Source organism: Chiloscyllium punctatum, chromosome 10 (assembly GCF_047496795.1).
Source record: "Chiloscyllium punctatum isolate Juve2018m chromosome 10, sChiPun1.3, whole genome shotgun sequence".
In the NCBI taxonomy this organism is placed as follows: Eukaryota; Metazoa; Chordata; class Chondrichthyes; order Orectolobiformes; family Hemiscylliidae; genus Chiloscyllium; species Chiloscyllium punctatum.
The window spans coordinates 56,807,449-56,822,204 of record NC_092748.1 but is presented as its reverse complement, the minus strand read 5'-3'; the positions used below and the strand labels follow the sequence as shown (position 1 = coordinate 56,822,204).

At 42.8% G+C, this 14,756-nt stretch overlaps 1 protein-coding gene across 7 annotated transcripts in view; it reads left to right on the top strand.

The window, feature by feature from the left end:
* The first annotated feature begins 1,160 nt into the window (after nucleotides 1-1,160).
* LOC140482180 (mitogen-activated protein kinase kinase kinase 20-like) overlaps nucleotides 1,161-14,756 on the top strand; it is a 140,430-nt gene continuing 126,834 nt past the window's right edge. For 2 of the 7 annotated variants that reach the window (XM_072579203.1, XM_072579209.1), the window contains exons 1-3: nucleotides 1,161-1,274; nucleotides 2,191-2,371; nucleotides 13,331-13,418. In XM_072579203.1, the coding sequence (XP_072435304.1) occupies nucleotides 2,213-2,371; nucleotides 13,331-13,418 (247 nt within the window). In that variant the 5' untranslated portion in view covers nucleotides 1,161-1,274; nucleotides 2,191-2,212. The other 5 variants (XM_072579208.1, XM_072579207.1, XM_072579206.1 and 2 more) reach the window with 5 other exon arrangements.

Genomic DNA, 14,756 nt, shown 5'->3' with positions numbered 1-14,756 from the left:
GCGCTGGTTCTCTCTGACAGTCCGGCTCACCAGCAGGAGGCGCTGGTTCTCTCTGACAGTCCGGCTCACCAGCAGGAGGCGCTGGTTCTCTCTGACAGGGTCACTCACCAGCAGGAGGTGCTGGTTCTCTCTGACAGTCCGGCTCACCAGCAGGAGGCGCTGGTTCTCTCTGACAGGTGGCTCACCAGCAGGAGGTGCTGGTTCTCTCTGACAGTCCGGCTCACCAGCAGGAGGCGCTGGTTCTCTCTGACAGTGCGGCTCACCAGCAGGAGGCGCTGGTTCTCTCTGACAGTCCGGCTCACCAGCAGGAGGCGCTGGTTCTCTCTGACAGTGCGGCTCACCAGCAGGAGGTGCTAGTTCTCTCAGACAGTGTGGCTCACCAGCAGGAGGCGCTGGTTCTCTCTGACAGGGTTGCTCACCAGCAGGAGGCGCTGGTTCTCTCTGACAGTCCGGCTCACCAGCAGGAGGTGCTGGTTCTCTCTGACAGTCTGGCTCACCAGCAGGAAGCGCTGGTTCTCTCTGACAGTGCGGCTCACCAGCAGGAGGCGCTGGTTCTCTCTGACAGTGCAGCTCACCAGCAGGAGGCGCTGGTTCTCTCTGACAGTGTGGCTCACCAGCAGGAGGCGCTGGTTCTCTCTGACAGTCCGGCTCACCAGCAGGAGGCGCTGGTTCTCTCTGACAGGGTCGCTCACCAGCAGGAGGCGCTGGTTCTCTCTGACAGCGTGGCTCACCAGCAGGAGGCGCTGGTTCTCTCTGACAGTGCAGCTCACCAGCAGGAGGCGCTGGTTCTCTCTGACAGTGCGGCTCACCAGCAGGAGGCGCTGGTTCTCTCTGACTGTCCGGCTTACCAGCAGGAGGCGCTGGTTCTCTCTGACAGTGCAGCTCACCAGCAGGAGGCGCTGGTTCTCTCTGACAGTGCAGCTCACCAGCAGGAGGCGCTGGTTCTCTCTGACAGTCCGGCTCACCAGCAGGAGGCGCTGGTTCTCTCTGACAGTCCGGCTCACCAGCAGGAAGCGCTGGTTCTCTCTGACAGGGTCGCTCACAGCAGGAGGCGCTGGTTCTCTCTGACAGGGTCGCTCACCAGCAGGAGGCGCTGGTTCTCTCTGACAGGGTCGCTCACCAGCAGGAGGCGCTGGTTCTCTCTGACAGGGTGGGAAGGAGGGACGAGGAAGGGGCGGTGTTTCGGTATTGGTCTCCTTGTTTGCAGCGATTCTTGCCCTGCGCTGTGTTTCTATTATACTCCCAGTTGGAAGCTGGAGTAAGTGCATTAGGAGGTGAGAAATGATCCTGAACAGAACGTCAACGCTGTGTTTGTAATGTTCATGGTCAAGTGTTTTTTAAAACTGCAGACAGGAGTGGAGAAGATTGCTTCCTGTGATTATGGAGTAACTGCCGGTTGTACTTTTCATGGCCTTATGTAATCGTGTGGTTTGTATCATTGGCAAGTCTCGGAGTCCTATGAACTTTGCTGGTTGGAGTTTTTTTAAAACACATTTACTCTGGGATCCGCAGCATTGCACAGAGCTCTCACGTGACAGATTGCGGCAAAACCTCCTCCCACTTCCCAGAAGTGTTTTTACTTCAGGGAATGGCCATTAAGTTTTGCGAAAGTTGCTCCTTTTTAGGAAGTCATCGGTGGCATTTAAAAAAAAGTGTCTAATTTGTACGTAAGAGCGTTGTAGAGGGACCCTGCCCAATCGATGTTACTCGCTGCTATTTTCTCTGAAGCGGAGAGTTTGCGTATATCACATTCCAGAGCAGTGATCCAATCTCCAAGTTGATAGCGCTTCCCCGTCACGATAAGTGTCCCTGGAAGCTCAGCGGGCGCAGGGGCTCTTGTAAAAGCAACAACTTGTCTTGATAGAGCGCCTGCATTGGTCTCGGGACGATCCAAAGTGTTTTGCAACCAGTGGATTACTTTTGTGGCAACGTAGTAAGGCTAAGCGTTAAAATGGAAAATATAGTATGGTGAAAGCCATCCATGGACGTTATTCTGATCGTTAAAAGCATAGTTGTTCTCCAACCCTCCTTCCCAACCGATTGCAGAAGTTTTTTTGGGGGGACCTGTTTTTTCCTTTGCATTTTAAGTCACTTATCTGGTGTGTTGAAACCGATCAGTTAGTTTAATTTAGTTACGGCATGCTGATTTTGGTAGCATTTTATTTAACTCATTGTCTTTATATTTTTCAGATTCTGAAATTGTCAGTATGCGATGTTGTCCTTCAGTCCATCGTTTTTGCAAATCAAGTTTGATGATTTGCAATTTCATGAAAACTGTGGCGGAGGAAGTTTTGGTAGTGTGTATAGAGCAACATGGTTATCTCAAGACAAAGAGGTGGCTGTGAAAAAGTTGTTAAAAATAGAAAAAGAGGTAAGGTTTGTGCTATGTGTTGTGTAGTTCTCCTTCTGATGACTTATATTCATGTTTTATTAGACATTACAGACACAAGAATAAGAACAGACTGATTTCCAGAAGGCCTTTGACAAGGTGCTGCCCAGGAGACTGTGAAATAAAACAAGAGCCCTTGGTGTTGGGGGCAAGGTGCCAGCATGGAAAGAGGATTGGCTGATTGGCAGAGAGTAGAGATAAAAGAGTTTTTTTTCAGGATGGCAACCAGTGACTAGTTGAGTTCTGCAGGGGTCCATAGAATCCTTCCAGTGTAGAAGCAGCCCATTTGGTTGATTGAGTCTACATCGACCCTCTGAAGAGCATCCCACCCAAGTCCAGGATTCTGTTAAGGTTTACATACAGGTTCAGTTGGCAATTAGGAAGGCAAAAGCAATGCTAGCATTCATTTCAAGAGAGCTAGAATGCAAAAGCAGAGATACACTGCTGAGGCTGTATAAGGCTCTGGTCAGACTGCATTTGAATATTGAGAATAGGTTTGGATCCTGAATCTAATGAAGAATGTGTTGGTATTGGAGGGGGTCCACAGAAGGTTTTCAAGAATGATCCTGGGCCTTGAGATGTGAGGAATGGTTAAAGATTCTGGGTCTGTACTCTAGAGTTTTGAAGGATGGAGGAGGGGAACCGACTTCACTTCTTTTACTCCCACAGGAATTATTTCTCTCTGCTTTCCTTCAAAGTAGTGAATTACAAAGAATGATTTGACTAAGAGGGATTGAGGATGTAAATTATTTCAGCATGTGGATCAATATGCTAAATGGCTCTAGGTTCAATGTAATCAAAGCTCAACTGTAGGACAGATATTAAGAGGTGTTCCTTTAAAAAGCTAATCTAGTGAGTAGCTTCTAGCAAGGGCACTTGAGACTTAAGTAGTTGGATGCTGAAATGGTGGTGCAATCTGCAGTTTGCATTTTGGGATGATGATTAAGGTCTTGGTTGTCTTTGTCTTTGTCTTCTTGTATTAATAAACAGAGAAAGGCAGCATAGTTGCGAATCCAGAGATGTGGATGTACTAGCTTGAATCCTGCAGGTAACTGCATTTCAATCAGTCTTAACATGAGTCGGAACTATCCCTCAAGATCAAGGATGACTTTCTTCCACTCTGGAGTTGTGGTTTGAGAGGGGATTAAATTGTCCAATGTCTGGATAAACACACCCTGCCACAGGTTGAGGGGTGGGCTTTTGAAACATTGGGTGGGTGGGATGTGCAGATTTTCATACTGTTGGTGTTTGGCTTCTGCTTGGATCTATTGGAGATGTTCAAAATAGTTGGCATGTAAACGATAATGCTTCTACAATTTGAGTGGTCTCAAGCAAAAGATTCTCTCAAGTTAGTGGGGTGTTGTATATTAGATTAGATTAGATTACTTACAGTGTGGAAACAGGCCCTTCGGCCCAACAAGTCCACACCGCCCCGCCGAAGCACAACCCACCCATACCCCTACATCTACCCCTTACCTAACACTACGGGCAATTTTAGCATGGCCAATTCACCTGACCTGCACATCTTTGTGACTGTGGGAGGAAACCCGAGCACCCGGAGGAAACCCACGCAGACACGGGGAGAACGTGCAAACTCCACACAGTTAGTCGCCTGAGGCGGGAATTGAACCCGGGTCTCTGGCGCTGTGAGGCAGCAGTGCTAACCACTGTGCCACCGTGCCGCCCACTATTCTAATAGATGCTTTGAGAACATGTTTGAGGACATGAAGTGTATTCTGTGCCCTCCAGTAACCTCTTGCCATGATTAAACCTGGGACTAGGGAGTCTGATTTTGAAGTCTTGTTTCCACGCACTGCAGGTGACTGACCGTAACCAGTGCCTTTACTGGGTATGTTGACCTGAGAGAGAAAACACTGAAATTGAAGCATCAATCCTGCCAATGGATTTGCAGAAGTTTTGTAGTAGGAGCTACTTGGTTAGGACCTTTGATTTCCCTGATGTTTAGCCTAAAGCATAATCTCCCATTCCCTTGTGAATCCCCCATCACGTTGTGGAATTCTATTTCTAAGAGAGTGTATATGCAGGTATTCTTTGCTTACTACAGCTGATGACAAAGGTCCAGGTCGTCTTGGTTCAGGACTAGAAGTGATGCAAATTGAACTGTTTCCCACATGTCCTGTAGAGATGCTCCACTCCGGGGAAACTTCATGGAGATAGGGTAGAGTTTTGAGAAAAAGAGGATAAAGAAAAGCATTGGTGCAATGATTCAACCCTGCTTGATCCCAGTTTGCAATTCTGCCGGGTGTCTGGTGGGTCTGTTGGTCAGGATCAAGGTTTGCATGTTGCACAGGAGGTGGAGAACCGTGATGGCAGCCAAATTAAGGAGGATGCTCCATAGCCCCTCCCATGGGATAGAGTCAAAGACCTGTGTGAGGTCAAAGGGCATGTATGAAGATTACAGCTGCCTGCTGAACTCCTCATTCTGTGAGGCTCATGTCCACTGTGCCTCTTGATGAACAGAATCCACATTGTGACTCCAGTAGTAGTCCCTCAGCCACTGGAAGAAGTACTTGAGTTGGATTCTTGTAATTTCCCTGTGGTGAACAGCAGGAAGACTGCCCTGTAGTTACTGCAGTCACTTCTGCTTCCTTTCCTTAAGAGAGTCACAGTTATGGCATCTTGGAGATCTTCTGGCATGCTCTCCTCCTTCCAGATGAGCAAGACGAGGTCATGTGTGTACAATATATCAAAAATGCATCCCTTCTTTGCTTTAGCATTTTGTCAGGCTAAGCGTTAAAATAGAAAATATAGTGTGGTGAAAGCCATCCATGGACGTTATTCTGATCGTTAAAACGTTAAAAGCATAGTTGTTCTCCAACCCTCCTTCCCAACCGATTGCAGAAGTTCTGTTTTTTTTTTGGGACCTGTGTTTTCATTTGCATTTTAAGTCACTTATCTGGTGTGTTGAAACCGATCAGTTAGTTTAATTTAGTTACAACATGCTGATTTTGGTGGCATTTTATTTATCTGTGTGGGAAGCCTTGTTAGTTCTCAGCTGTTGCATTACCTTTTCAACTTCATATCGGGTCAGGATTGTGCTGAGTTAATGGTGGTAAGACAGTAAACTTTTGGTTGACTACTATTACTCTGGAACACTGTAGATGCTGGATGCTATTACAACAGTTCAATTACCCATGTACTGTGGATATTGTTAAATAAACAGTGTTTGGGAAACTCAGCAGGCCTAGCAGCATCTGTGGAGCTACTAGACTCAACATTAACTCCGTTTCTGTGCACAGATGCTGCCAGATTGCTGACTTTCACAGGGTGCTCTGTTTGTTTCAGATTTCCAGCTTCTGCAGTATTTTGCTTTTAACCTGTAGATATTGAAATGCATATGTATTTATACAGTATTTGAAAAGTACAGTACAGTGCAGTTTGTTAATAGCATATGTACTTGAGTAATAGTTAAAATTTTTAGACTACTTTCTAAGGTTACATTTATGGGGTCGACTATTACTTGGATACTACTGTTGAGGGGCTGAAATTCATGCCCATCAAAATTCATACTATATCATTAACTGATCTCTTAAATGAATAAAGAAAAGCAAATTACAGTAATTGCTGGATAAAGACAATGGAAACAAAAATGAATTACTGGTAGTAAGCCTTTATTTATATGTAAAAAAAAAAGTGAAGAAGAAATATAATACGGCTTTTAAATCACAATTACCAGTACATGTTACATCTTAAATTAGACATGTCAGATACAAAAGTTCATTCAAAATCCTGCAAGATCCCACTATTCAGCATCTTCAGCACCAAATAAAGCTTCATAGTCATCAGGATGAATGATATCATTGTCTGGATCATCTTCATTTTGATTGTCTATAGTTAGCAATACCAAATCATCCTGCTCTTCTGTGTCATCTCATAGATAATCATTCTCTGTACCATCCAATGCATTTGAAATTCCACGTTTCTTGAATGATTTGAAAATCGTGTCAGCTTTTATTTCTTTACATGAATCAATAATTTATTCTCGGATCAGTGACAATGATGGAGCCTGCAAACTGCCTCCTTTTGTGGATATTCTTTTCTCTCTATCAATCATCGAGTTATTCCACTTTATTCTCATCATGTCTTTAAATGGCTTATTGATACCAATGTCTATTGGTTGCAACACGCTTGTAAGTCCACTGGAAATTACAGCTATATCAGTGATATGTGATCAGATGTTATCAATAACATTCTACACACTTGATATGATCTAAACTGGTCCTACACAAGTAAACTCTTTTTCTTGTGTAGTCCACCAGGTCAAAATTCCATATGTCCTTTATCCATTTTGTACATCCACCTCATCTATCTAGCCTTGTGGATTTATATGGATGACAATTTCTTTTGGGAATTTCTCCTTAGGCGAAGTGTTTCTCTTAGAAAGCCATTGGTTTTAACTTAATGTCATCAGCCATTCAAGAAAGAACTACTTTTCTCATGGCCAGTGGTTCTCACCAATACTGTTTTTCCTCCTTTCTGGTTGACAGTTCGACTCTAGAGTCATAGATATGTACAGCATGGAAAAGACCCTTCGGTCCAACTCGTCCATGCCGACCTGATATCCCAACCCAATCTAGTCCCACCTGCCAGCACCTGGCCCATATCCCTCCAAACCCTTCCTATTCATATACCCATCCAAATGACTTTTAAATGTTGCAATTGTACCAGCCGCCACCACTTCCTCTGGCAGCTCATTCCATACAAGCACCACCCTCTGCGTGAAAAAGTTGCCCCGTAGGTCTCTTTTATATCTTTCCCCTCTCACCCTAAACCAATGCCCTCTAGTTCTGGACTCCCCGACCCCAGGGAAAAGAGTTTGCCTATTTACACAATCCATGCCCCTCATAATTTTGTAAACCTCAATAAGGTCACCCCTCAGCCTCTGACACTCCAGGGAAAACAGCCCCAACCTGTTCAACCTCTTCCTGTAGCTCAAATCCTCCAACCCTGGCAACATCCTTGTAAATCTTTTCTGAACTCTTTCAAGTTTCACAACATCTTTCTGATAGGAAGGAGACCAGAATTACAAGAAGGGGAGTAGAGACAACCCTGGTAATTATAGACCAGTGAGCCTTACTTCAGTTGTTGGTAAAGTGTTGGAAAAGGTTATAAGAGATAGGATTCATAATTATCTAGAAAAGGATAATTTGATTAGGGATAGTCAGCGCGGTTTTGTAAAGGGTAGGTCGTGCCTCACAAACCTTATTGAGTTCTTTGAGAAGGTGACCAAACAGATAGATGAGACTATACCGGTTGATGTGGTGTATATGGATTTCAGCAAGGCGTTCGATAAGGTTCCCCGCTATTGGGCTATTGTATAAAATGCAGAGGAATGAGATTGTGGGAGATATAGCAGTTTGGATCAGTAATTGGCTTTCTGAAAGAAGACAGAGAGGGTAGTTGATAGGAAATGTTCATCCTGGAGTCCAGTTACCAGTGGTGTACCGCAAGGGTCGGTGTTGGGTCCACTGCTATTCGTCATTTTTATAAACGACCTGGATGAGGGCGTAGAAGGGTGGATTAGTAAATTTACAGACGACACTAAGGTTGGTGAGTTGTGGATAGTGACAAAGGATGTTGTAGGTACAGAGAGACATAGATAAGCTGCAGAGCTGGCAAATGGAGTTTAATGCGAACAAGTGTGAGGTGATTCACTTTGGTCGGAGTAACCGGAATGCAAAGTACTGGGCTAATGGTAAGATTCTTGGTAGTGTAGGTGAGCAGAGAGATCTCGGTGTCCAGGCACACAGATCCTTGAAAGTTGCCACCCAGGTTGACAGGGTTGTTAAGAAGGCATACAGTGTTTTAGCTTTTATTAATAGAAGGATCGAGTTCCGGAACCATGAGGTTATGCTACAGCTGTACAAAACTCTGGTGCGGCCGCACTTGAAGTATTGTGTACAGTTCTGGTCACCGCATTATAAGAAGGATGTGGAAGCTTTGGAAAGGGTGCAGAGGAGATTTACTAGGGTGTTGCCTGGTATGGAGGGCAGGTCTTACGAGGGAAGGCTGAGGGACTTGAGGCTGTTTTCATTAGAGAGAAGAAGTTTGAGATGTGACTTAATAGAGACATAAAAGATAATCAGAGGGTTAGATAGGGTGGACAGGGAGAGCCTTTTTCCAAGTATGGTGACGGTGAGCACGAGGGGGCATAGCTTTAACTTGAGGGGTGATAGATATAGGACAGATGTCAGAGGTAGTTTCTTTACTCAGAGTAGTAAGGGTATGGAATGCTTTGCCTACAACGGTAGTAGATTCGCCAACTTAAGTCATCATTGGACAAGCATATGGATGTACATGGAATAGTGTAGGTTAGATGGGCTTCAGATTGGTATGACAGGTCAGCGCAACATCGAGGGCCGAAGGACCTGTACTACACTGTAATGTTCTATGTCCTATATATGCAATATTCCAACAGTGGCCTAACCAATGTCCTCTACACCCACAACATGACCTCCCAACTCCTGTACTCAGTATTCTGACCAATAAAGGAAAGCATACCAAATGCCGCCTTCACTATCCTATCTACCTGTGACGCCACCTTCAAGGAGCTATGAACCTGCACTCCAAGGTCTCTTTGTTCAGCAACACTGCGTAGGACCGATTCTCCAGCATGTCAAGAGTAATAGGCATGATAACTTGTAACCTTCCTGCTGATTTCTGATTACCAACTAATGAAATTGTAATATCTTCTAGTTCAGCAGGCAGCTTATTTTCAATCTTAATTCTCTGCTGAACCACTAAGTCACACCTCATGAACCTTGTGCACCATACAGCATTTGCCTTAAAATCCAAAGTTTCATCCTTCTTTGATTCATTTCGTGCATGGATTTGGCTGGCTTCATGGCTAACATGTTTTCCATTGTGACAATATTTAAGTACCCACTCAGCAACTTTTTTTCTCCAATTGTGGCCACTTGCTAGGTTGACCTCTTTTTTTTTAGCATCGTCTGAAGTTGGTTCAATGTCATTCTCCAGTCTCTCACAAAGTTCTCCGAAACACACAATTCTCTTGTTGCTACACAGTTATTTGTCTTCTCTGCAACTTCAATAGTTTTCAGTTTAAACGCTCCTGTATATTTTTTATATTTTCTGGAGGGCATTTTTGCACAAAATAAAGAAATTTAAAAACCTCAATGAGGCATATGACTGTATTCCACGAGGTAGGTTGTCACCTGACTCTTTTGCACCAAATTGGGGTGAATTGTACATCTAATCACATAACAGCATGAAAAAGAAATGCATTCCCCCATCGTAACATTTATATACAGGATAATACTTTTACTCACCTGTGAAGAATTAATGTTGACCTTTACACGAGATATATGGAAAATTCCAGATTTTTTGGCCAAAAATAGGGCATCAACTTTTATATGAGATCAACTGTTAGTTGAGTACTTATGGTAATTGCAATTTGGATTCCTAGAACCAGCATAAAATAAGTAACTCCACTTGGGATAAATGATGTGTTAGAGGCACCTGCCCAGCATGAGGTAATTTGCCATGCTGAGTAGGAACAGGCAGCTCAGGAAATGGCTTGATGTAGGAGAAAGTCAGGACTGCAGATGCTGGAGATCAAAGTCAAGAATGTGGTGTTGGAAAAACACAACAGGTCAGGCAGCATCCGAAGAGCAGGAGGATCGACGTTTCAGGCAAAAGCCCTTCAGGAATGAAGCTGTGAGCCGAGGGGGTGGTGAGATAAGTGGGAGGGGGTTGGGGCTGGGGGAAGGTAGCTGAGTGTGCAATAGGTAGATGAAGGTGGGGGTAATGGTGATAGGGTGGATCGGAGCATGGACCAGATAGGTGGGAAAGAAGATGGACAGGTGAGACAGGTCATGAGAGCGGTGCCGAGTTGGAGGGTTGGAACTGGGATAAGGTAGGGGGAGAGGAAATGAGGAAACTGGTGAAATTCACTCTGATGCCATGGAGTTGGAGGGTCCCGAGGGTTCTTCCTCCAGGTATCGGGTGGTTTTGGAGTGGCGATGTAGGAGAAACCTGTCTTTTAACTCCGCTGAAGAGATGCTGATCTTAGGGGCTCAACAATCAGAAGGAATTTATTTTCTAACTGGGGAGAAAATTCAGAAGTCTGAAGTGCTAAGAAATTTGGGAGTTCTAGTCCAGGATTCTCTCAAGGTAAATTTGCAGGTTGAGTCAATAGTTAGGAATGCAAATGCAGTGATGGTACTTATTTTGAGAGGACTTGAATATAAAAGCAGGATGTACTTCTGAGGCTCTATAAGGCTCTGGTCAGGCCATATTTGGAGTATTGTGCGCAGTTTTGGGCCCTATATCTCAGGAAGATATACTGGCCTTGGAGAGTGTTCAGAGACAGCTCACTAGAATGGTTCCAGTAATGGAAAGCTTAACGTTTGAGAACTCTGAGTCAATACTCCATGGAGTTCAGAAGGATGAGGGGGAGATCTAATTGAAACTTACAGAATACTGAACGGCCTGGACAGAGTTGATGTTGGGAAGATGTTTCCATTGGGAGGAGAGACCAGGACCTGAGAGCACAGCCTTAGAGTAATGGGAAGACCTTTTAGAATGGAGATAAGGAGAAATTTCTTCAGCCGGAGAGTGGTAAATCTATGGAATTCATTGCCACAGAAAGTTATGGAAGACAGATCATTGAGTATATTTAAGACTGAGATAGATAGGTTCTTGAGTATCAAGGGGATCAAGGATTTAGGGGAGTAAGCAGGAAAGTAGGGTTGAGAAACTTATAAGCTATGACTGAATGGAGGAACAGTCTCCACGTGCTGAACAACCCTAATTTCTGCTCCATTGTCTTATGGTCCTCTGAATTTGTTTTCTGGTTGCCACCTTATTCAAAGGCATCCTGGCTCAAAGATAAGGGACATGTCTGAAAGATGTTGGAAAATGATGCAACAACTCTGCAGTCTTTGTGTTGTGGATGGATACTATAATCAAGCAGTCGTAACAGAAATCCATTGCAAGACCTTGTTCAGAATTCAGCATTGATGAAATTGGTATCACTTGGTGCTGGAGTAGTCCACTTTCTATATGCTTCAGTTATACTCTGGACCATCGAAACACTGCTTTACATTACTTCACTTGGATTGTAGAGTTATATCACCCCGTGGTGGGGCACATAGCCTGATCTTGTGTATGACCATAAAAGAGACGTTGTATCAAAGGGTTTTGACTTGCATACATCAGGATAGAATGAGAAGACTACCAAGTTTCAAGTGGAACCAAAATTTTATACAATATTAGAAGAGGGTTCTGATTGGTTGGCAAGTGGACTCTTCTTGATAGAGGCATTATCATGGAGAATGCACTATAGAAAGTTAGCCACAAAAGGTTTATATAAATGGATGCAAAGCAAGTTAACTCTGTCAAAACATTGCCATGGGGAATGCATCAGGGACTAACTGTTCCCAAAGTTTTTGCTCAGTTGAAAAAATACATTGCATGCACGGTATATGTTCATTGCTGCCCTAAATGTGAATACATGTAGCTCCTAGTCTAAACTGCCTTTTCAAAGAAGTGTAACTCTCCCATTTCCCCAGCCTTTTCTCTGTTGACTGGGCAAAGTAAACTGTTAGGAGGGCACAAAGTAGTTGCAAAGGAAACTGCAGGTTAAGGGGGTGGGCAAGAACAAGCCAGGTGGAATGTAATGTTACAAAGTAATATTTTCCACTTTGTTAGGAAATTTAGGGGTATCTGGGTGTGTTTGTACATAAGTCACAGAAAGTTATCATGCAGGTATATCAAGCAATTAGGAAAGAAATGGTATATTTTCCTATACTGTAAACAGTTTGGACTATAAGAATAAACAAGCTTTTGTGCAGATGTATAGGGCCTTGGTGAAATCCTTTCTGGGGCTGCAATGTAGGGTTTTAGTCACCATGCCTAAGGCAGGTTTATTCTCCTTTGCAGGAGTTCTGCTAATTCTTGAAATAAACAAATTATCTCTGAAGGCTGATTGAGAAGATCATGCCTACATGCCCTGGACGTTAGAAGAACTGAGGGCTGATCTATTTGAAACATAAAATTCTTAAGGGATGTGATAGCGATGATGCTGAAAAAATGTTTATATTAGCTGCCTGGGGAACCTAGAACACAAAGTCACACTCTCAGAATAGCAGGTCAACCACTTGGAGAAACTTTATCACTTTATTGGGGAGAAACTTTCACTCTACACCAGAGAACACACTTGGTATATTTAAGATGAGGTCACTAGATCTTTAGATAGTATGGGAACGTAGAGATACAGAAACGGTGTGCAAGATAGATTTGAGGTGGGAAATAAGCCCCGCTTCTACTGTATTACTGACTGGATTTAAGGTCCAAGTGACCATCTCGGATTTCTTAAGTATTTATGTTATGGAGTAATAGTTCCTTTTTTATGTTTTGTGTATCTCTTCAGCACATTGAGTCTGCACCAGTCAAAAACAAGGACCTAACTATTCTAATCCCATTTTCCAGCACTTGACCCATATCCTTGTTTGCCTTGGCATCACAAATTCACATTTACATACTACTTAAATGTCATGAGGGATCCTGCCTCTTACAGGCGGTCAGTTCCAGATTCCCAGCATCCTCTTGAATAAATGTAATTCCTCATATCCCCTTGAAACGTCCTGCCCCTTACCTGAAATCTGTCATTGATCCCTCCACGAAGGAGAAAAGTTCATTCCTGTCTACGCCCCTCATAATTTTATACATCTCAGTCATATTACCCCCCCCCCCCCAGTCTCCAATTTATTTTCTCAATTTCAGCTATTAATATGGAGCTTTTGAAACAATCATTTTGCACTTAGCTCCAATATTTTATGTTTTAAAATATGTAACTTCTGAAGACCCATAATTACTGCAGTTGAATTGTAATAACCATTTATTAATTAAATACCTTAATTTTTATTTGAATAATGTATTTTCTGATTTTGAACTTAGGCTGAAATTCTGAGTGTTCTCAGCCATAGGAACATCATTCAGTTCTATGGAGCTGTTCTTGAGTCACCCAACTATGGCATAGTAACTGGTAAGTTTTTAATAACTTTCCACATAATTGAGCTGCAGTGAAATGCTATTCTTGGTCGTCTTGCATGTCATAATCCGTAAATTAATGTTTGCTTTAGTTTGTCTGTTCTCTTTACAATGTGATAAAGAATGAAATAGATTTTTTTTTGGCAAGCTTTTATGTTTAAAAACATGGCCTAAATCTATACAACAGGAAATTTCATTTGTACAAAATTTGCTGCACATTTTAGTTTGAATGAATGATGCAGTCAGCAATATTAGCATCAACATTCGCAGTTTTGTGAATCAATTTAATAAGACTATCTAGTTATTCTGCTTTACCTCAATCTCAATAGAATTTGTTTTTGAAATTAAGTAATCATAAACAGAAGAAGGCCATTTGGCTGCTCCACAATTCAATATGATTGCGATTGATCGGATTTGATTGGAAATCCACTTGGCTGCCTGCATAATATGTAGCGTGTTTCCATATATTCATATTTTCTCCATGCAATTGTGCACGTATACAAGTACATGTTAGACTTGTTTACCCATTGAGAGCAAGGGGAATTTTCTGACTGTTTAGATTTTGCATTGCATGAAGTGTAAGTATACCATCCTGGCTTTACAAAGTATTCATATGGTCTGAATAGTTTTTAAAACTTGTTTAAACACTATTTAAATGTACTTCAAGTGCAGCTGCTTACATTTGTAATCTGAAAATGCATGTTTTGGCTTATGACGGTATATTGAATTGTGGGAGTGGTGCCATCATTTAAGATGACGATGAAAAATTTCTCCTCGGAGGATCATCAGTCTTTGGAATTCTCCTCTCCAAGAAGCCCTTGAGGCTGGGTTATTGACTATTTACAACGCTGACGTATATGTATTTTTAATGCAAAGGAGTCAAGAATATAGGAGGCGGCATAATGGCACACCAGACCAGCCATGCTTTTATTAAATGTCGGAGCACAATCAGTGCGCCAAATGGCTACTGCTCCTTTTCCATGTGAATTTACTTATGGCTTCCACCTCACAATCCAGGAAAGTTTTGCAATGGGAGATTCTGACATTATAGATGCTTACAAATAGGCCTTCGAGAAAAGATGTGAAGTCTTGTTTTCTTTCTATTGCCTTCTATATTCTTGATGCATATTTACATTGGCTGAAGGAATATTGAGTTTATTACAGTGTAGTGTTTGTCACCAAAAAATTTTAACTTTAAAGTTTAAATATAGAATTTAAATAGTTATGTGTCACATTGAAAGAGACACCAATACGTGTCTTTTCAAACTTATAAAATATTGTACTGATACAGAAGCAGCCTCTTAAAGTTTATATGTGATTGACAAGCAGAATG